The sequence below is a fragment of the Anolis carolinensis genome, unplaced genomic scaffold (assembly GCF_035594765.1).
Source record: "Anolis carolinensis isolate JA03-04 unplaced genomic scaffold, rAnoCar3.1.pri scaffold_7, whole genome shotgun sequence".
Classification (NCBI taxonomy): domain Eukaryota; kingdom Metazoa; phylum Chordata; class Lepidosauria; order Squamata; family Dactyloidae; genus Anolis; species Anolis carolinensis.
In genome coordinates, this window is record NW_026943818.1 from 24,669,789 (window position 1) to 24,694,183 (window position 24,395).

The window sequence follows — 24,395 nt, forward strand, 5'->3', positions numbered from 1 at the left end:
CCGATGTTTTGTTGTTTCAACCTGGAGGCGTGGATAATGGATTCTGTTGTCAAATTTGGAGTTTGGAGGGTGTTTAGTTTTGTTGTTTTGCTCGGTGCCCGAATTCCATCACTCTTTTATATATATAGATGTTGTCCTATACCACTGTTCTGCAATATTATTAGTAATATTACATGTAATATAAATATACAGTTATAGTGTAGTATTATGATTATATTGTGTTACATTATAGTATTATCAATATTATATGTATAAACAATATATTATATTATTAGTATTGCATTGTATTAGTATTATATATTATTATAATACACTAGCTGTGCCGGGCCACGCGTTGCTGTGGCAAAGTGGTGGTGGTATTGGTTAAAAATTGTTGTGTAATTTTTATTTGACGTTATTTGTATTTTTTTAATTAATTTTATTCTAAGTTATCTTTTTATTTATTATATTTTATTATTTTCTTGTATAATTTTTAGTTATTTTTGTTATTATGGTATTTTATTGTATTATTTTTTTAATGTTTTTAATTATTTTTTAGTGTTTTTTATTATTTTTATTAGGTTGCTAGGAGACCAAGTTGGAGGAGCTTAGCCTTCTAACTGGCAGCAATTGGATAAAAGCAATTATTCCTCTCTCTCTAATTAGGACTTTATTTTTCTTTTCTTTTTGTTGTATCAACCTAGAGCCGTGGATGATGGGTTGTGTCGTCAAATTTCGAGGTTGGGGGGCCTGTAGTTTTGTTGTTTTGTGGGTCGCCGTGATGCCATCACTCTTTTATATATATAGATTATAATGTTATTATCAATATTAATATCGTCCTCCTATACATGGCACCCAGCATTTTAAGTGTCTACTTTTATGGCTAGTGGTTCGTAATGATGGGCGTCCACAAATATCTGGAATTTCCTATTTTCTATTAAGATGGCAAGACAGGTTTGTAAACCTGTAGAATATTGATTCCGATACTGAGCCCATTAATTCTTTTGTGTTTTCCTCATTTCATGCAAGGTCCTTCCAAGCAAAGGTTCGCCAAGGGGCGCTGACCTGCTTCCTTTCTACTGTGAAGTCTATAGAGAAGAAAGTCCTCTTTGGCTATTGGTCGGCGTTTATTCCTGACGTGCCCGGAATCGGAAGCCCACAGTCTGTGTCCTTGATGACTATTGCCTTAAAAGATCCTTCTCCGAAGGTAAGGACATGCCCCCTGTTATTGCTTTTGTGTTCTTTAAGAACAAGATGGGGCTTCTAGAGCTTGGGGTTATGACTCAAGGGTTGGCTAGCAAGGACTGATGGGAGGTATGCAGCCTAAAAAATATGTGCCTTCTCCGTTATTATGGTTATCCCTTTTAGAACCGGGGCGGAGGGCAGGAAGACATCATTCCACCATGTCTCCTATGTCAATATAACAATATAATAATATATAATACTAATATTATGCTATTCTAATAACATAATATATTATATATACATATAACATTGATAATAATATACTATTTTAATTGTATATTCTATTACATGAAATGTTACTAATAATATTGCAGCATAGTGGTATAGTACAATATAATAATAGATAATTATATAGTACAATATAATATATATATAATACTAATACTATGCTATACTAATAACGTAATATATTGTATATACATGTAATATTGATAATAATAATATAATGTAATACAATATAATAATAATTCACTATTTTAATTGTATATTATATATTACATGTAATATTACTAATAATATTGCAGCATAGTGGTATAGTACAATATAGTAATAGATAATTATATAGTACAATATAATAATAATATATAATACTAATATTATGCAGTCTAGTGGTATAGTACAATATAGTAATGGATAATGCTTATACAGTAGAGTCTCACTTATCCAACCTAAACGGGCCGGCAGAATGTTGGATAAGCGAATATGTTGAATAATAAGGAGAGATTAAGAAAAAGCCTATTAAACATCAAAATAGATTATGATTTTACAAATTAAGCACAAAAACATCATGTAATACAACAAATTTGACAGAAAAAGTAGTTCAATACACAGTAATGCTATGTAGTAATTACTGTATTTACGAATTTAGCACCAAAATATCACGATGTATTGAAAACATTGACTACAAAAATGCGTTGGATAATCCAGAATGTTGGATAAGCGAATGTTGGATAAGTGAGACTCTACTGTATATCGTATGTACCTATAACTTGCAAGGTGCCCTGAGTCCTCTTTGGGGTGAAAAGGGTGGGATATCAATGTCGCTAATAAATAAATAACTACTGATAACATTGTTTCACATTTTAATATAACGCTCATTACTGCTTAAATGTTGATTTTGGGAGGAAATGTTTTGTGATTTGTAACATTTTTTAAAAAATCATTTGAAGTAACAAAAAAGTAAATATGTTACCAATATGTTACTAAAATGTTACCATTTCTGGAAGATGTAATTGTAACAAAAGTGATGTTTTGAGGTCTGATGTCGTGATACTGTTCTGAGAGGCATGATCTTCGGCGAGGAGGATTGTTTCCTTGAATCTGCTACTGAATCGTCGCTGTTGTTGTTGTTGTGTGCCTTCAAGCTATCTTTGACTTAGGGTGTCCCTTCCTCTGAGGTCAGAACGTCTTTTCTGGGGTTGTTGTGTGTTTTCTGGGCTGTATGGCCATGTTCCAGAAGTATTCTCTCCTGATGTTTCGCCCACATCTATATTATATACAACCTCTGAGGATGCCTGCCATAGATGTGGGTGAAACGTCAGGAGAGAATACTTCTGGAACATGGCCATACAGCCCGGAAAGCACACAACAACCTTGTGATTCCAGCCACTAAAACCTTCGACAACACATTGAACATCCTTTCTCTCCGCTGCAGACCCGAGCCTGTGCTCTTCAGGTTCTCTCGGCCATCTTGGAAGGCTCCAAGCAGTTCCTTTGCATCGCGGAGGATGCGGGTGACCACAAGAGAGCCTTCACGCCTTTCTCGGTTACTCTGGCCACCAGCATCCGAGAGCTTCATCGCTGCCTGCTGCTGGCCCTGGTCGCCGAGTCCTCTTCCCAGACCCTCACCCAGATCATTAAGGTATAAACCGCGATTTCTTACACTATTGGCTTGCTGTGAGTTTTCTGGGCTGTGTAGTCATGTTCCAGAAGTATTCTCTCCTGATCTTTGGCAGGCATCCCCAGAGGTTGTGAGGCCTCTTGGAAACTAGACAACCGCTCTGAGTCCCTTGAGGAGATAGGGCAGTATATAAATAAATATTATTATTATTATTACTGTATATACTCGAGTATAAGCCTAGTTTTTCAGCCCTCTTTTTAAGACTGAAAAAGCCTCCCTTGGCTTATATTCAGGCGAGGGTCCTGGTTGGCTTATATTTGGGTCAGCTTATACTCGAGAATATATGGTACATTTATTACAGTAGAGTCTCACTTATCCAACATTCACTTATCCAACGTTCTGGATTATCCAATGCATTTTTGGAGTCAGTGTTTTCAATATATTGTGATATTTTGGTGCTAAGTTCGTAAATACAGTAATTACTACATAGCATTACTGCGTATTGAACTACTTTTTCTGTCAAATTTGTTGTCTAGCATGATGTTTTGGTGCTTCATTTGTAAAGTCATAATCTAACTTGATGTTTAATAGGCTTTTCCTTAATCCCTCCTTATTATCCAACATATTCACTTATCCAACATTCTGCCAGCCCATTTATGTTGGATAAGTGAGACTCTACTGTATTTTTCTCTATTATTATTGGTATTACAGTAGAGTCTCACTTATCCAAGCTAAACGGGCTGGCATAAGTTTGGATAAGTGAATATCTTGGATAATAAGGAGGGATTAAGGAAAAGCCTATTAAACATCAAATTAGGTTATGATTTTACAAATTAAGCACCAAAACATCATGTTAGACAACAAATTTGGCAGAAAATTAATTCAATATGCAGTAATGCTATGTAGTAATTACTGTATTTATGAATTTAGCACCAAAATATCACGATATATTGAAAACATTGACTACAAAAATGCGTTGGATAATCCAGAAACTTGGATAAGCGAGTGTTGGATAAGTGAGACTCTACTGTATTACATTTATTATTTTTCTCTATTATTGCTGCTACTATTACATTTATTTTACTCTATTTTTATTATTATTATTAATACATTTATTATTTCACTCTGATATTATTATTATTATTGCATTTATTATTTTACTCTTTATTATTACTTGTATTATTTTACTGCATTTATTATTATTATTATTACATGTATTATTTTACTCTATTATTATTAAAAGGATACATAAGCACATTTACATTGAAGAAGATGAGAATCATGATTTGATCAGAGTTGGACAGTCTTATCATAAATTTGAGCTTTATGTAAATATTCAAAAACCTACCGATGGTATTTATTCTTATTTCTGAAATTTACCACCCTCGGTTTATACTGGAGTCAATGTTTTCCCAGGTTTTTTTGTGGTAAAATTAGGTGCCTCGGCTTATATTCAGGTCAGCTTAGAGTATATATGTGTATTATTATTTATGTATCTGTGGAAAGTCCAAGTTGGGAGAAAAAAACTTGTCTATTTGAGGCACGCGTGAATGTTACCATTAGCCAGCTTTATTAGCACTGAATGGCCTTTCAGCTTCAAAGCCTGGGTGCTTCCTGCCTGGGGGAATCCTTTGTTGGGAGGTGTTAGCTGGCTCTGAATGTTTCCTGTCTAGAATTCCTCTGTTTTTGAGTGTTGCTCTTTATTTACTGACCTGATTATAGAGTTTTTTTAAAAAAAAAAATACTGTCAGCCAGGTTTTGTTCATTTTCATGGTTTCTGCCTCTCTGTTGAAATTGTCCACCTGCTTGTGGATTTCAGTGGCTTCTCCGTGTCATCCGACATGGTGGTTGTGAGAGTGGTCCAGCATTTCTGTGCTGCTGGAAGTATTTGTGCCAGTTACTTACAAGATTATGCTAACGTTGTGCAAGGGCTTAACTGGTTTAAATCTGGAAGAGACCCCAAAGGCTATTCAGCCCAACCCCCTTCTGTCAGGGAAGAAGACACAACCAAAGCACCTTCAAAAGATGGGCATCTAGCCTCTGCTTGAAACTCCTCCAGAGAAGGAGACTCCAACGTACTCCCAGGAAGCAAACAACTCTAAATGTTAGGAAATCCTTCCTTGTGTTCAGGCAGAATTTTCTTTCGTGCAATTTGGCTCCATGGCTCCATTGTGTTCTTTTTCCTGGATTATATGAGGCCCCTTCTACACAGCTGTATAAAGTGCACACTGAAGTGAATTATCTGGCAGTGTGGACTCAAGATAATCCAGTTCAAAGCAGATAATATAAGATTATAAATGGGTAATATAGCTGTGTGGAAGGGCCTTGAGTCTGCACTGCCATATAATCCAGTTCAAATCAGATAATCTGTATCTTATAGGCAGTGTGGAAGAGGCCTGAGGCCTAATTGTGCCTGTCCCCTGGGCTGAGTAGGTTGCTAGGAGACCAAGTGGGCAGAGCTTAGCCTTCTAACTGGCAGCAATTGGATAAAAACAATTAGTCCTCTCCCTCTAATTAGGACTTTATTTTTCTTTTCTTTTTGTTGTATGAACGTAGAGGCATGGATGAGGGGTTGTGTTGCCAAGTTTAGTATTTCTGGGATGTGTAGTTTTGTTGTTTTGTCCTAGGCTGAATTTTTTTTTTGCTTTTATATATATAGATTAGATGAGCATGTGAAGTTAATCCCAGGAATTAAACATATTTTGTATTTTTTTTGGTCTTTTAATAGTGCCTTGCCAATCTGGTGCTGAATGTGCCATACAGCCGTTTAAAGCCTGGGCTGCTGACAAAAGTCTGGAGTCAGATCAAGCCGTACATTCGACATAAAGGTTTGTGTTGTATGCATTTTGGTCTTTCCATGCAAACATATTGGTAACAAGTGTTTGGAACCACTGAGCTATGGTATCTGCAGAATTTTCCTCCAGCAGGGCATGTCAAATTTATTTATTTTATTTACTACATTTATATCCCGCTCTTTTCACCCCGAAGGGGACTCAGTGCGGCTTACAAATTATATGTACATACAATATATTATATTATTAGCATAGCACAATATTAGCATTATATACAGTATTACTGTATTGTGGCGAAGTGTGTTAAAGCACTGAGCTTCTGAACTTGCAGACCGAAAGGTCCCAGGTTCAAATCCCGGGAGCGGAGTGAGCACCTGCTGTTGCTCCAGTTTCTGCCAACCTAGCAGTTCGAAAACATGCCAATGTTGAGTAGATCAATAGGTACCGCTCTGGCGGGAAGGTAACGGCACTCCATGCAATCATGCCAGTGGCCACATGACCTGGGAGGTGTCTATGGACAACGCCGGCTCTTCGGCTTAGAAATGGAGATGAGCACCAACCCCCAGAGTCAGACATGACTGGACTTAACGTCAGGGGAAACCTTTACCTTTTTTACTATACCATCATACTGTAATGTCATTAGTAATATTACATGTAATATAAAATATATAATCAATATTATTACAGTAGAGGCTCACTTATCCAAGCCTCGCTTATCCAAGTTTCTGGATTATCCAAGCCATTTTTGTAGTCAATGTTTTCAATATATCGTGATATTTTGGTGCTAAATTCATAAATACAGTAATTACAACATAACATTACTGCGTATTGAACTACTTTTTCTGTCAAATTTGTTGTATAACATGATGTTTTGGTGCTTAATTTGTAAAATCATAATCTAATTTGATGTTTAATAGGCTTTTCCTTAATCCCTCCTTATTATCCAAGATATTCGCGTATCCAAACTTCTGCCGGCCTGTTTATGTTGGATAAGTGAGACTCTACTGTATATTGTATTATTATTAATATTATATTGTATTATGTTATAATATTGTCAATATTATATGTATATACAATATATTATTATATATCACTAGCTGTAGTAATTACTGTATTTACAAATTTAGCACCAAAATATCACGATGTGTTGAAAACATTGACTACAAAAATGCATTGGATAATCCAGAACGTTGGATAAGCGAGTGTTGGATAAGTGAGACTCTACTGTACAGTAATTACAACATAGCATTACTGCGTATTGAACAACTTTTCCTGTCAAATTTGTTGTATAACATGATGTTTGGTGCTTAATTTGTATAATCATTACCTAATTTGATGTTTAATCAACTTTTCCTGAATCCCTTCTTATTATCCAACATATTCACTTATCCAACGTTCTGCCAGCCTGTTTATGTTGGATGAGTGAGACTCTACTGTATATTTATAATCTTAGATTATCTGCTTAGAACTGGATTATATGAGGCCCCTTCTACACAGCTGTATAAAATGCACACTGAAGTGAATTACCTGGCAGTGTGGACTTAAGATAATCCAGTTCAAAGCAGATAATATAAGATTATAAATGGGTAATATAGCTGTGTGGAAGGGCCTTGAGCCTACACTGCCATATAATCCAGTTAAAATCTGATAATCTGTGGAAGAGGCCTAAATGAGGCCTAACTGTGCCTGTCCCCTGGGCTGAGTAGGTTGCTAGGAGACCAAGTAGGCGGAACTTAGCCTTGTAACTGGCAGTAATTGAATAAAAACAATTATTCCTCTCCCTCTAATTAGGACTTTATTTTTCTTTTCTTTTTGTTCTATCAACCTAGAGCCATGAATGATGAGTTGTGTTGTCAAATTTTGAGGTTGGGGGGCCTGTAGTTTTGTTGTTTTGTCCGCTGCCCTGATGCCATCACTCTTTTATATATATAGATATATTATATTATTATATATCATTGTATAATATATTGTAAATGAGTTGATTTTGTTTCCTGTCACTGTCCAACTTTCTCCACCTTCCTTCCTACTAGATGTCAATGTTCGAGTGTCAAGCCTGACGCTGCTCGGTGCCATAGTCTCTGCTCAAGCCCCGTTGCCAGAAGTGCGCCTCCTTCTGCAGCAGCCGGGCTCACCTGGATTTGATGACGGTGCACCCATCACGCCTGGGGGACCTGAGTGCCATAGCAATGCCCCGGGACAGCTCCCTTTGGCCGCAGAGAGTGGCCCTGCAGAGCCCTGTTGGCTTCTCTGCCTCTGTATGTCTCTGGTCATTATTCTGCCCAAGGAGGAGGGCGGCTTGGACAGCGACGGCACCTGCCAGTCAACCACAGGCTTCTGTGAACCATCGCCAGTTCGGCTGGAGTCCTTACAGGTATGGAGGTGAGGCTTAGGCTGTTGGTAGGTGACTAACATAAAAGCCAGAGGGTTAACTACCATATATACCCGAGTATAAGCCGACCCAAATATAAGACGAGGCACCTAATTTTACCACAAAAAAACTGGGAAAACATTGACTCTGGTATAAGCCGAGGGTGGTAAATTTCAGAAATAAAAATAGATCCCAGTAAAATTACATTAATTAAGGCATCGGTAGGTTAAATGTTTTTGAATATTTACATAAAGCTCAAATTTAAGATAAGACTGTCCAACTCTGATCCAATCATGATTCTCATCTTCTTCAATGTAAATGTGCTTATGCATCCTTTTAATAATAATAGAGCAAAATATTACATGTAATAATAAATAGAGTAAAATAATAAATGCAATAATAATAGTAAGATCAGAGTGAAATAAATGTATTAATATTATTATTAATAATAGAGTAAAATAAATGTAATACAGTAGAGTCTCACTTATCCAACGTAAACAGGCCAGCAGAACATTGGATAAGCGAATATGTTGGATAATAAGGAGAGATTAAGGAAAAGCCTATTAAACATCAAATTAGGTTATGATTTTACAAATTAAGCACCAAAACATCATGTTATACAACAAATTAGACAGAAAAAGTAGTTCAATACATAGTAATGCTATGTAGTAATTACTGTATTTATAAATTTAGCACCAAAATATCACGATGTATTGAAAACATTGACTACAAAAATGCGTTGGATAATCCAGAAACTTGGATAAGCGAGTGTTGGATAAGTGAGACTCTACTGTATTTACATAAAGCTCAAATTTAAGATAAGACTGTCCAACTCTGATCCAATCATGATTCTCATCTTCAATGTCAATGTGCTTATGTATCCTTTTAATAATAATAGAGTAAAATAATACATGTAATAAGAATAAATACAGGAAAATATTACATGTAATAATAAATAGAGTAAAATAATAAATGCAATAATAATAAAAAATAGAGTAAAATAAATGTAATAGTAGCAACAATAATAGAGAAAAATAATAAATGTAATAATACCAATAATAATAGAGAAAAATAATAAATGTACCATATATTCTCAAGTATAAGCTGACCCAAAGATAAGCACAATCAGGACCCTCACCCGAGTATAAGCCAAGGGGGGCTTTTTCAGTCTTAAAAAAAGGGCTGAAAAACTAGGCTTATACTCAAGAATATACATTAATTTAGTCCTGCAGAAAAGAAACACATGGGATGTTACAATTAATTTTTTCCCACCCTCCTTCCTTCCTTTCTTTCTTTCTTTCTTTCTTTCTTTCTTTCTTTCTTTCTTTCTTTCTTTCTTTCTTTCTTTCTACAGGTCTTAGTGCTTCTGGTCAAGGGCTATTTCTCCGTTGCCCAAAATTCTTTGCTCGAGCTTGGCAAAGTGGCTTACAAATGTATGGAAGAGGCCGATCCCGCTATCCAGCTCCATGGAGCAAAAGTAAGCGCTTCTCTCTTTGTTATTCAAAACAAACAATCCAAAACCACACCCTGTCCAATCATCCCCATTCAATGCAAAGGCGTTTAGACTGTGACCAAAAGCTCTTTCGTTTTTCCAAATAGAGAAAGCAAGAAGCGCTATCCTTTGTGTTGTCTGACTTTGCAACCTTGAAACACAATTTCTTCTTTTTGGCAGCTCCTTGATGAACTGGGTGTCGGGATAATACAACAGTATAAGCCGGATCTAGTGGACGCTCCAGATCAACGGGTGCCTGTGGACCTGGTATGGAAATGCTGTTGATCTCACTCCATTTGTGCCCATCCTTGCTTTAAGAAATAAGGAAAATAGAGAGAGTAACTGACTCACTCACTGTATGATCTACCTTGTCTTCTTTCATTCCCAGTGGGTAGAACCACTCAGAATAATAATAATATATAAGCCGGATATGCGTATGCGGGGCCTCAGAAATTGAGGACCTGCCCCACTATTTGTTTGCCTGCACTCTATACTCTGCACCAAGAAATAAATTCTTAGGGCCCATTCTATGGTACCTACGATTGAATACGGTTGCAGAAAAGATCTTCTACCTTTTATCTGACACCAACTCCACAATCACATATAAGGTCTCTCTCTTTACCTTGGCAGCAAACAAAATCAGAGCAAGACTGATTGCGGACATTGCAGTCGACTGCGCCGGAGACGCTTTTATCTAGTTTTTAACATGACTGATATTTTATATTGGCTTTTACTGGTTATACTTTGCAAGCTCTGTTTTATACTCCAGGCACCGTGGTTTTAACTGTGGAAGTTTACAGGGTTTCTGTTATGATTGAGCCTCATGGCTCTGTTACTGGCAGACGTGGGCGTAAGACTCCTCGAGAGTCAGATACTCTCGAGGAGCGAGAAAGAAAGAGACTGCGAGATATCTTTGCAGCACCATCTGACGAAGAGTCTTTTGACGGGTTTACGGAGAGAATGGAGGAGGGGCTGGTTAGCTCGGAGGAGGATGAGATGGATTGGACTCGGGTGAGGGAGGAATTGGGTGCCACTGGCAATGATGGGATGGAAGATGAATGGGGACCTTCAGGATTAGACCCATGGACAAGCTGGAGGGATGGGACGGGATCCACAGCTGGGGATGCTGTGGGGCGTAGTCAGAGGTGTTCCAGCTCTGATGAGGAAAGTGATGAGGAAACGCCCGGGTTAAGGAGGGCAGCTGATAGTGATGAGGATTTGTAACTGGCATAAAATGAGGCTTGGGAGCAATTGCAAATTGCGTTGGGCAAGGTAATCTGGACGAACGCTTGGGATCTGTGTGGGACGCTTTCCTGAAGACTGGTGTGTTTTCGTGTGCTGATACCTTTGACCTTCCGTCGTCTTCTTGACGGACGCCATCTCCTGCTTTGGATTTCGGACTGAACTGACCACGGCTTGACTTCCCCCTACTCGGACTTGGTGAAAACTACAAACGTCTGCTTCTGGCTTGAACTACGGAAAGGAACTGGGTCTACTCTACTGCTTCAATCCTCGGCTGATCTGTGTGTATTGGAAATCTTGCCTGCTGTGTGGAGGAGTGACTCAAGTTACTCAAAGCACAGTGCTGGCAGCAGAGAGGAATCTGCTGCCAATTAGCTGCATTCTTTTGAACACTTTGTTCCCCGGCTTCTGTTTTGTTTATCCCCAGGCTGAAGCAAGCTGTTTTGTTTTTACCCGGATTAAACTCCGGTTTAATCCGGTTTATCTTTTGAGCGTTTTTCCTTGCCCCTTTTTGCTTTTAAAGGCTAATGCTGCCTGGCCCTTGTATTTTACGGGCATTTTGAGTTCTGTAATCCAATAAACTCTGTTATCTTTGATCTTGTGGCGTTCTGTCTTTGACAGTTTCTATAGATGCTTGGTTGATATTTTTACTTATGTTTTTTTAAATGACTGATTTTATACATTGGCATTTTACGGTAATTGTGCAGTCCCCAGCACATGTTGCACTTGTGCTGCTGCACCACACAATGTATAGTTTGCATGTTCTGTCTTATCCTGCTTGCATCCTACTTTTAAGTGTTGAATTTTACAGTGTTTTGTATAGACGTTTGTTTGATGTTGTTTCTGTAAATGCATATGACCATTGGTCGGAGCATTAATAAATTGATTGATTGATAAATTGTAATAATGATATGTATGGGAACAATATATATTTCATGAATAATATAATAAAATATAATATACAATAATTTATAAATATATAATATATTGTATATACTTATAATTTTGATAATAATATTATAATGTAATACAATATTATACTAATTATAATATAATAAAATTATTTATTTATTCTATATTAAATGTAATATTACTAATAATATTACCATATAATGATATAGTAATTTAATGCTTATATTGTGCTATGCTAATAATACATTCTATGTACATTTGATTTGTAAGCCGCTCTGAGTCCCCTTCGGGGTGAGAAGATTAGGATATAAATGTAGTAAATAAATAAATAATAAATAAATAAATATAATAATAATAATAATATATTATAATAATATGATAATAATAAAATTGTATTTATACTCCACTCCATCTCCCGAAGAACTCGAGGCGGCTTACACTGGAATAAGCCCAAAACAGTACTACGAGGGCTATCCAGAAAGTAGGCTACGTTTTGGATTTTTAAAAGATCAAAGTATAAGATAAATCATTTACCATGTGCAGCTGAAAGACACATCCCAAAACTACAATCTCATGTAATCCCCATTTAAATTTAGGCACGTTTCTTATAGATAAATGAGTTTGAAAAGTACTGCACCAGTAAATTTCCCGCCTCTCTCCTCTGTTTCCAACAATGGGGGCGTGGCTGGCAGCGCAGCATTTTGGCTACGCTGCAGGAAGGGAGAAGGGGGAAGAGCTGAGGACACAAGTGGGGAATTTACTGGGGCAGTACTTTTCAAACTCATTTATCTATAAGAAATGTGGCTAAATTTAAATGGGGATTACATGAGATTGTAGTTTTGGGATGTGTCTTTCAGCTGCATATGGTAAATGATTTATCCAATACTTTGATCTTTTAAAAATCCAAAACGTAGCCTACTTTCTGGATATCCCTCGTACATCAGTAAAAACAGTAACAATAAAATCACAGTATAATAAAAAGCCTTCTCTGCTCCGTAGGTTGTAACATTCTGGACCAGGATGCTGAATGGACCATTACCAGCGGCACTCCAAAACTCCCAGCATCCAACGCTTCAGACCAGCACCTGCAATGCGCTCTCCTCCATCTTACCGGAAGCTTTCAGTGGCCTCCCGGTATGTATGTATATGGTGTTGACTGAAAATGAGAAGTGAAAATGCAGTGTTTGGAGCTATGAAAATAGTTTGGTTTTTGATGGCATTTTAATGTGTTCCTGGGCTGCAACGCATTAAGGGAATACATCTGAATTTGATGCATCGCATTCTCCCCCTTGCTGACGGCAGGATGATAAACAGATCCTCTGCATCACCGTCCTCCTTGGACTCAACCACAGTGAGAACCCACTGGTGAAAGCTGCCGCCGCACGAGCCCTTGGGGTTTATGTGGTCTTCCCATGCCTTCGGCAGGTAAGAGTTTGAGGCACCTTGGCTTTTCCTTTCCTTTGTTGGTTGCGAGGTGATACCTGACCGGTTTCTAAGTTGGCAGAGAGGAAATAAGATGGGGCCACCATTCCACCATGTCTCCTGTGTCAATATAACAATATAATAATATATAATACCAGGGGTCCCCAAACTAAGGCCCGGGGGCCGGATGCGGCCCTCCGAGGACATTTACCTGGCCCCCGCCCTCAGTTTTATATTATAATATATTGTATATACATATAATATTGATAATAATATTATAATGTAATACAATATAACACTAATAATAATACCATATAATAATATTAATTATATATTCTATATTACATGTAATATTACTAATAATATTACAGTATAGTGGTATAGTTTAATATAGTAATATATAATGCTAATATTGTGCTATGCTAATAATATAATATATTGGATGTACATATAATTTGTAAGCCACTCTGAGTCCCCTTTGGGGTGAGAAGGCTGTGATACAAATGTAGTAAATAAATGCAGTAAATAAATAAATAATAAATAAATACATTTTAGACTTAGGCTCGCCCAAAGTCTGAAATGACTTGAAGGCACACAACAACAACAATCCTAATTAACTTGACTATCTCATTGGCCAGAAGCAGGACCACACTTCCCATTGAAATCCTGACCAATCTATGTTGGTTAAAACTGTTTTTATTTTTAAATATTGTATTGTTCTTTCGTTGTTGTTGTTGTTGTTGTTTTTGCACTACAAATAAGACATGTGCAGTGTGCATCGGAATTTGTTTGTATTTTTTTTTCCAAATGATAATCCGGCCCCTCAACAATCTGAAGGATTGTGGACCGGCCCTCGAATTAAAAAGTTTGAGGACCCCTGTATAATACTAATGCTATACTATACTAATAATATAATATACTAGCTGTGCCCGGCCACGCGTTGCTGTGGTGTTGTCTGGTGGTGTTGGTGAGAAATTGTTGAGGTAGTGGTGGTATTGAATGTCTGTTGTATGGTTGTCTTTATGTTTAGTATGCACACTGAAGTGGATTATATGGCAGTGTGGAGTCAAAATAATCCAGTTCAAAGCAGATAATATAAGATTCTAAATGGGTTATATAGCTGTGTGGAAAGGCCTTGAGTCTACACTGTCATATAATCCAGTTAAAATCTGATAATCTGTGGAAGAGGCCTAAGTGAGGCCTAACTGTGCCTGTCCCCTGGACTGAGTAGGTTGCTAGGAGACCAAGTGGGCGGAGCTTAGCCTTCAAACTGGCAGCAATTGGATAAAAACTATTATTCCTCTCCCTGTAATTAGGACTTTATTTTTCTTTTCTTTTTGTTGTATCAACCTAGAGCCGTGAATGATGGGTTGTGTTGTCAAATTTCGAGGTTGGGGGCCTGTAGTTTTGTTGTTTTGTCCGCTGCCCTGATGCCATCACTCTTTTATATATATAGATTGTATATACATATAATATTGATAATAATATTACAATCTAATACAAAATAATAAATAAAACACTATTTTAATTGTAATACTAATAATATTGCAGTATAGTTGTATAGTACAATATAGTAATACAGTAGAGTCTCACTTATCAAACATTTGCTTATCCAACATTCTGGATTATCCAACTCAGTTTGCCTTTTAGTAGTCAATGTTTTTGTAGTCAATGTTTTCAATAAATTGCAATGTTTTGGTGCTAAAGTATACTAATTACTATATAGCGTTACTGCATATTGAACTGGTTTTTCTGTCCAATTTGGACAGAACGTACTTAGGACTGGAACGTACTTAGTCCTAATCTTTTTTTATACTGGTTTTAAACCACTTCATTGGATGTGTTGGAATTGCAGATTCCCAGATTAGCTTAGTGTTTACACATTATTTTATTTTTTTGGTTATTTAATATTTAATGTTTATTTTACTTAAGTGATATTTGTCTTTACTGTTCTAATGTAGCACAAATCCTATGTAAAATCATACTATGTATTTTTGACATTAATATTGAAATCTGAAATATATACAGAAAGTCTTTATATATTATGTATATTTTGGTGCTTAATTTGTAAAATCATAATGTAATTTGATGTTTAATAGGCATTTCCTTAATTCTTCCTTATTATCCAACATACTTGCTTATCCAACATTCTGCCGGCCCGTTTATGTTGAATAAGTGAGACTCTACTGTATATAATTATATAGTACAATATAATAATAATATATAATACTAATATTACGGTATGCTATACTAATAATATAATATATTTTATATACATATAATATTGAATATATTATAATGTAATACAATGTAATAATAATAATACACTTTTATAATTGGAAATTGTGTACAGTAGAGTCTCACTTATCCAACATAAACGGGCCGGCAGAATGTTGGATAAGCAAATATGTTGGATAATAAGGAGGCATTAAGGAAAAGCCTATTAAACATCAAATTAGGTTATGATTTTACAAATTAAGCACCAAAACATCATGTTAGACAACAAATATGGCAGGAAAAGTAGTTGAATACGCAGTAATGCTATGTAGTAATTACTGTATTTATGAGTTTAGCACCAAAATATCATGATATATTGAAAACATTGACTACACAAATGCGTTGGATAATCCAGAACGTTGGATAAGCGAGTGTTGGATAAGTGAGACTCTACTGTATTACATGTAGTATTACTAATAATATTGCAGTATAGTTGCATAGTACAATATAGTAATATATAATTATATAGTACAATATAATAATAATATACAATACTAATACTATGCTATACTAATAATATAATATATTGTTTATACATATAATATTGATAATACTATTATAATGTAATACAATATAATAATAATAATAATAATAATAATAATAATAATAATAATAATACACTATTATAATTGTAAATTATATATTACATGTAATATTACTAATAATATTGCAATACAATGATATAGTACAATATAGTAATATGGAGAGACACTAGGCCAGTGACAGACAGAAGCATCAATGAGTGAGGATGTGCATTGCTTAGGGAGAGGAAGCGTGCCACCTGGAAACACTCAATCTCTATCCTTAGGATGTCATGTTTGTCGCTGACACGGCCAATGCCATCCTGGACTCACTGGGCGACAGTTCTCCAAATGTCCGAGCTAAAGCTGCGTGGTCCTTGGGCAACCTGACGGACACTCTGATCATCAACATGTGAGTGGCATCCGCATGCTTCTTCCGCTGTTTGTTTATTTATTTATTTATTTATTAGCGACATTTCTATCCCGCCCTTCTCACCCTGAAGGGGACTCAGGGTGGCTTACAAGTTATAATACACATACAATATACTATATTATTAGCATAACACAATATAAGCATTTTATATTACTATATTGTACTATACCACTATATTGCAATATTATTAGTAATATTACATGTAATATAAATATATAATTATCATAGTGTATTATTATTATATTGTATTAAATTATAATATTATTATCAATATTATATGTATATGCAATATATTATTAGCATAGCACAATATAAGCATTATATATTACTATATTGTACTATACCACTATATTGCAATATTATTAGTAATATTACATGTCATATAAATATACAATTATAATAGTGTATTATTATTATATTGTATTAAATTATAATATTATTATCAATATTATATGTATATGCAATATATTATTAGCATAGCACAATATAAGCATTATATATTACTATATTGTACTATACCACTATATTGTAGTCTTATTAGTAATATTACATGTCATATAAATATACAATTATAATAGTGTATTATTATTATATTGTATTAAATTATAATATTATTATCAATATTATATGTATATAGAATATACTATATTATTAGCATAGCACAATATAAGCGTTATAGATTACTATATTATACTATACCACTATATTGCAATATTATTAGTAATATTACATGTAATATAAATATACAATTATAATAGTGTATTATTATTATATTGTGTTACATTATAATATTATTATCAATATTATATGTATATACAAGATATTATATTATTAGTATAGCACAATATATGACTATATTGTACCATACCACTATATTGCTATATTATTAGTAACATTACATGTAACATAAATATACAATTTTAATAGTGTATTATTATTGTATTACATTATAATATTATTATCAATATTATATGTATATGCAAGATATTATATTATTAGTATAGCACAATATCAGTATTATATATTATTATATTGTTATATTGACATAGGAGACATGGTGGAATGATGTTCTGAGAGTCTTAGATGGAGGCTCAGCTTTTCAAAAAACCTTTTCCTGCAGGGAACTAATGGGACCAAGCTTCCAGGATGACTTCTCTGATCTCCTGTTGCTCAAAATGTTGTGGTCGGCGACCGTGGCCTCAAAAGACAAAGACAAGGTAATGTGAGGATTGTATGTTGTTGTAAGTAGTGCCCACTTTGGGGGAAACAGGATATATGTAGTGAGCTTTGTGCCTAGAAAAATGTACACCTTAATAAATGGTACTCAGAGCAGTGAACGGCCTATTTAAAATTTAGAACAACTCACAAGAGTTCTCAAATCTGCCTTCCAGGTGAAGAGCAATGCTGTCCGAGCCCTAGGCAACCTCCTCCATTTCCTTCAGCCCTCCCACATCACGAATCCAAGGTTTATCCAACCCATTGAGGACTCCATACAGGCCCTCGTTTCTACAGTCCGGAGCGAAGCCACCATGAAAGTGCGCTGGAATGCCTGTTACGCACTTGGGAACGTCTTTAAAAACGCTGCTTTGCCCCTGGGTGAGTAGAAATAATAGCATATTTACTGTATTTACGAATTTAGCACCAAAATATCACAATATATTGAAAACATTGACTACAAAAATGGCTTGGGTAATCCAGAAGCTTGGATAAGTGAAGCTTGGATAAGTGAGACTCTACTGTATCTATTTTTATTTCTGAAATTTATCGCTCTCGGCTTATATATGAGTCAATGTTTTCCCAGTTTGTTTGTGGTAAAATTAGGTGCCTCGGCTTATATTCGGGTTGGCTTATACTCGAGTATATACGGTAGATTGAATGACTATGTCTTTTGTGGCCAAATTTGGTGTGATTTGGTCCAGTGGTTTTGTTGTTTAGTCCATGGGAATTACACACATTACATTTATATATATATAGATTATTAAGCCGCCCTGAGTCCCCTTTGGGGTGAGAAGCGCGGGATATAAATGTCGCAAATAAATAAATAAAATATACAACAATAAAACAAAATATGTGCAATGTCCTATATTATACTAGCTGTGCCCGGCCACGCGTTGCTGTGGTGAAGTATGGTGATATGGGAAATAAAGTACAGTAGAGTCTCAGTTATCCAACACACGCTTATCCAACGTTCTGGAATATCCAACGCATTTTTGTAGTCAATGTTTTCAATATATCATGATATTTTGGTGCTAAATTCATAAATACAGTAATTACTACATAGTATTACTGCATATTGAACTACTTTTTCTGTCAAATTTGTTGTCTAACATGATGTTTTGGTGTTTCATTTGTAAAATCATAACCTAATTTGATGTTTAATAGGCTTTTCCTTAATGCCTCCTTATTATCCAACATATTCGCTTATCCAACATTCTGCTGGCCCGTTTATGTTGGATAAGTGAGACTCTACTGTATACAACAATCAAACAAAATACCTGCAATGTCCTATATTATACTAGCTGTGCCTGGCCACGCGTTGCTGTGGCAAAGTCTGGTGGTATGGGAAATAAAGTATTGAGGAATTGGTGGTAGTTAAGGTAAAGGGTCAAGGTTTTCCCCTGATGGAGCTTAGCCTTCTAACTGGCAGCAATTGGATAAAAACAATTATTCCTCTCCCTCTAATTAGGACTTTACTTTTCTTTTTGTTGTATGAATGTAGAGGCATGGATGAGGGGTTGTGCTGCCAAGTTTAGTGTTTCTGGGATGTGTAGTTTTGTTGTTTTTGTCCTATGAATTAGTCTCCTGTTTTTAACATTGTATGCTTCATGTTGATTTTAATGATTTTTTTTTACTGATGTTCATGTTTTTATTGGGATAAAATTGCTTTGTTATTGATATTTGATTGTTGTATCGGGCAAGGCCCCATGTAAGCCGCGGGTATAAAAATAAATTTATTATTATTATTATTATTATTTTATTATGACACAGCAAACAAGATAGAATATGCTAGATTTCGTATCACAAAATCACAAGTCGAACACTTCCCAAGTGTCTAGGACTGTGTGATGTATTTTCGGATGATGCGTGCAGATCCCAGTAGGGTGGCCTTTTGCAGTTGGCAGATCGTGATTTTGTCAATGTCTATTGTTTCCAAATGCCGGCTGAGATCTTTTGGCACGGCACCCAATGTGCCGATCACCACCGGGGCCACCTGCACTGGTTTCTGCCAGAGTCTTTGAAGTTCAATTATTATTATTATTATTATTATTATTATTATTATTATTATTATAGGCTGAAATTTCATTAGCCTTTTATATATATAGATTCCTTCATTTTACTTAATTTACTTTACTTTAAATCCTGTAGGTGAGGCCCCTTGGAGCGCCCAAGCCTACAGTGCCCTCATCTCGGCGGTCCAGACTTGCAAGAATTTCAAAGTCCGGATCAAATCCGCCACCGCCCTCGCGATCCCATCTGAAAGGAAACGTTACGGGACCCCGGAGCAGTTCTCCCAGATTTGGAGCGCGTTGGTGGTTGCCTTGCGACGGAGCGAGGAGTCGGAGGATTTCCTGGAGTTCAAATACAGCGCCAGTTTGCGGACGCAGCTCTGCCACACGCTGCTCCACTTGCTGAGCTTGGCCGAGGAGGCGGATTTGCCGCCCCTCCGGACGTCGGTGGCCGAGCACGGAGAGACCATCGGGTCCTACCTGTTGCAGTACATGAAATCGGGGGGCGAGGACGAGGAACTGGGAATGAGCCAGGCCTTTTTGGAAAGAGACCGGACCCTGCGAAGGGCCCTGGAGCACATCCAAGCCCTTGAGGAAGGAGGGGCTGAACGTTGCCCCATGAAAAAGGGAATGGTGGCTTATCTGCAGGACATTTTGAAAACCCACCACAGTTCCACGGAACTTGTCGAAGCTTAGGGGAAGGTCTTACCCTGTTTCCCCGAAAATAAGACATCCCCTGAAAATAAGACCTAGTAGAGGTTTTGCTGAATTGCTAAATATAAGGCCTCCCCTGAAAGTAAGACATAGCCAAGTTTTTGTTTGGAAGCATGCCCAACAAACAGAACACCAGATCATTCAGGATCGGTAAATGTACGTACCATAGATTGTTGTACATGGAAATAATGGTAGTAACAAAAAATTCCTGATAGGATTCACGGTTTGTCTGGTCATGCTGGTGTCTGATGACAACTACTGACAGTATATAATAATTGTTCATTTTTTAATTCAACAATAAACATGAATGCTTCTTCATTGAAAAATAAGACTTCCCTGAAAATAAGACCTAGCGCATCTTTGGGAGCAAAAATGAATATAAGACACTGCCATATTTTCGGGGAAACACGGTATGTTATTCACTCAGTGTCTAGAATAAACAGTTTCAAAATGGCTGTTCCTTTGTTGTATATTCTCATGGTTGAGATCTGAAAATTGTCCAGTTTCTGTTCTTTCTCTTGTTCCACAATTGGCTCATTGGGAGGCTTTGGATACGTTTCATTTTTTATTATTTTGTGTCAAAAGCATAAATAATGTGTCGTCGAAGGCTTTCATGGCCGGAATCACAAGGTTGTTGTGTGTGTTTTTGGATTGTATGGCCATGTTCCAGAAGTATTCTCTCCTGATGTTTTGTCCACATCTATAGCAAGCATCCTCAGAGGTTGTGCAGTCTGTTGCTTCAGATATAATTGGGTAGTAAAAACTTGGGATATAGTTGGGCAGTAAGAGCACCTAAAGCTTGGGATATAGTTGGGCAGTAAGAGCACCTAAAGCTTGGGATATAGTTGGGCAGTAAGAGCACCTAAAGCTTGGGATATAGTTGGGCAGTAAGAACACCTAAAGCTTGGGATATAGTTGGGCAGTAAGAGCACCTAAAGCTTCAGATATAGTTGGGCAGTAAGAACACTTAAAGCTTTGGATATGGTTGGGCAGTAAGAGCACCTAAAGCTTTGGATATAGTTGGGCAGTAAGAGCACCTAAAGCTTGGGATATAATTGTGCAGTAAAAGCACCTAAAGCTTCTGATATAGTTGGGCAGTAAAAGCACCTAAAGCTTCGGATATAGTTGGGCAGTAAGAGCACCTAAAGCTTTGGATGTAGTTGGGCAGTAAGAGCACCTAAAGCTTCGGATATAGTTGGGTAGTAAAAGCACCTAAAGCTTTTGATATAGTTGGGCAGTAAAAGCACCTAAAGCTTCTGATATAGTTGGGCAGTAAGAGCACCTAAAGCTTTGGATATAATTGGGCAGTAAGAGCACCTAAAGCTTCGGATATAGTTGGGCAGGGCAGTAAGAGCACCTAAAGCTTCGGATATAATTGGGCAGTAAAAGCACCTAAAGCGTGGGATATAGTTGGGCAGTAAGAGCACCTAAAGCTTTGGATATAATTGGGCAGTAAAAGCACCTAAAGCTTGGGATATAGCTGGGCAGTAAGAGCACCTAAAGCTTTGGATATAGTTAGGCAGTAAGAGCACCTAAAGCTTTGGATATAGTTGGGCAGTAAAAGCACCTAGAGCTTCTGATATAGTTGGGCAGTAAAAGCACCTAAAGCTTCGGATATAGTTGGGCAGTAAGAGCACCTAAAGTTTCAGATATAGTTGGGTAGTAAGAGCACCTAAAGCTTCGGATATAATTGGGCAGTAAAAGCACCTAAAGCTTGGGATATAGCTGGGCAGTAAGAGCACCTAAAGCTTTGGATATAGTTAGGCAGTAAGAGCACCTAAAGCTTTGGATATAGTTGGGCAGTAAAAGCACCTAAAGCTTCTGATATAGTTGGGCAGTAAGAGCACCTAAAGTTTCAGATATAGTTGGGCAGTAAGAGCACCTAAAGCTTCGGATATAATTGGGCAGTAAAAGCACCTAAAGCTTCGGATATAGTTAGGCAGTAAGAGCACCTAAAGCTTCGGATATAGTTGGGCAGTAAGAGCACCTAAAGCTTTGGATATAATTGGGCAGTAAGAGCACCTAAAGCTTCGGATATAGTTGGGCAGGGCAGTAAGAGCACCTAAAGCTTCGGATATAATTGGGCAGTAAAAGCACCTAAAGCGTGGGATATAGTTGGGCAGTAAGAGCACCTAAAGCTTTGGATATAATTGGGCAGTAAAAGCACCTAAAGCTTGGGATATAGCTGGGCAGTAAGAGCACCTAAAGCTTTGGATATAGTTAGGCAGTAAGAGCACCTAAAGCTTTGGATATAGTTGGGCAGTAAAAGCACCTAGAGCTTCTGATATAGTTGGGCAGTAAAAGCACCTAAAGCTTCGGATATAGTTGGGCAGTAAGAGCACCTAAAGTTTCAGATATAGTTGGGTAGTAAGAGCACCTAAAGCTTTGGATATAATTGGGCAGTAAAAGCACCTAAAGCTTGGGATATAGCTGGGCAGTAAGAGCACCTAAAGCTTTGGATATAGTTAGGCAGTAAGAGCACCTAAAGCTTTGGATATAGTTGGGCAGTAAAAGCACCTAAAGCTTCTGATATAGTTGGGCAGTAAGAGCACCTAAAGTTTCAGATATAGTTGGGCAGTAAGAGCACCTAAACCTTCGGATATAATTGGGCAGTAAGAGCACCTAAAGCTTCAGATATAGTTGGGCAGTAAGAACACTTAAAGCTTTGGATATGGTTGGGCAGTAAGAGCACCTAAAGCTTTGGATATAGTTGGGCAGTAAGAGCACCTAAAGCTTGGGATATAATTGTGCAGTAAAAGCACCTAAAGCTTCTGATATAGTTGGGCAGTAAAAGCACCTAAAGCTTCGGATATAGTTGGGCAGTAAGAGCACCTAAAGCTTTGGATGTAGTTGGGCAGTAAGAGCACCTAAAGCTTCGGATATAGTTGGGTAGTAAAAGCACCTAAAGCTTTTGATATAGTTGGGCAGTAAAAGCACCTAAAGCTTCTGATATAGTTGGGCAGTAAGAGCACCTAAAGCTTTGGATATAATTGGGCAGTAAGAGCACCTAAAGCTTCGGATATAGTTGGGCAGGGCAGTAAGAGCACCTAAAGCTTCGGATATAATTGGGCAGTAAAAGCACCTAAAGCGTGGGATATAGTTGGGCAGTAAGAGCACCTAAAGCTTTGGATATAATTGGGCAGTAAAAGCACCTAAAGCTTGGGATATAGCTGGGCAGTAAGAGCACCTAAAGCTTTGGATATAGTTAGGCAGTAAGAGCACCTAAAGCTTTGGATATAGTTGGGCAGTAAAAGCACCTAGAGCTTCTGATATAGTTGGGCAGTAAAAGCACCTAAAGCTTCGGATATAGTTGGGCAGTAAGAGCACCTAAAGTTTCAGATATAGTTGGGTAGTAAGAGCACCTAAAGCTTCGGATATAATTGGGCAGTAAAAGCACCTAAAGCTTGGGATATAGCTGGGCAGTAAGAGCACCTAAAGCTTTGGATATAGTTAGGCAGTAAGAGCACCTAAAGCTTTGGATATAGTTGGGCAGTAAAAGCACCTAAAGCTTCTGATATAGTTGGGCAGTAAGAGCACCTAAAGTTTCAGATATAGTTGGGCAGTAAGAGCACCTAAAGTTTCAGATATAGTTGGGTAGTAAGAGCACCTAAAGCTTCGGATATAATTGGGCAGTAAAAGCACCTAAAGCTTGGGATATAGCTGGGCAGTAAGAGCACCTAAAGCTTTGGATATAGTTAGGCAGTAAGAGCACCTAAAGCTTTGGATATAGTTGGGCAGTAAAAGCACCTAAAGCTTCTGATATAGTTGGGCAGTAAGAGCACCTAAAGTTTCAGATATAGTTGGGCAGTAAGAGCACCTAAAGCTTCGGATATAATTGGGCAGTAAAAGCACCTAAAGCTTCGGATATAGTTAGGCAGTAAGAGCACCTAAAGCTTCGGATATAGTTGGGCAGTAAGAGCACCTAAAGCTT

The 24,395-nt window shown here is 37.0% G+C and overlaps 1 protein-coding gene across 2 annotated transcripts in view; it reads left to right on the top strand.

The window, feature by feature from the left end:
- heatr6 (HEAT repeat containing 6) overlaps positions 1-20,919 on the top strand; it is a 30,798-nt gene extending 9,879 nt beyond the window's left edge. For both annotated transcript variants that reach the window (XM_062959341.1, XM_062959340.1), the window contains 12 exons: positions 1,009-1,186; positions 2,879-3,085; positions 5,793-5,892; positions 7,887-8,227; positions 9,579-9,701; positions 9,897-9,983; positions 12,870-13,004; positions 13,173-13,295; positions 16,378-16,502; positions 17,644-17,740; positions 17,915-18,119; positions 19,890-20,919. In XM_062959341.1, coding sequence (XP_062815411.1) covers positions 1,009-1,186; positions 2,879-3,085; positions 5,793-5,892; positions 7,887-8,227; positions 9,579-9,701; positions 9,897-9,983; positions 12,870-13,004; positions 13,173-13,295; positions 16,378-16,502; positions 17,644-17,740; positions 17,915-18,119; positions 19,890-20,446 — 2,278 coding nt within the window. In that variant the 3' untranslated portion in view covers positions 20,447-20,919. The remainder of the gene's footprint in view (positions 1-1,008; positions 1,187-2,878; positions 3,086-5,792; positions 5,893-7,886; positions 8,228-9,578; positions 9,702-9,896; positions 9,984-12,869; positions 13,005-13,172; positions 13,296-16,377; positions 16,503-17,643; positions 17,741-17,914; positions 18,120-19,889) is intronic.
- Positions 20,920-24,395: the final 3,476 nt, after the last annotated feature.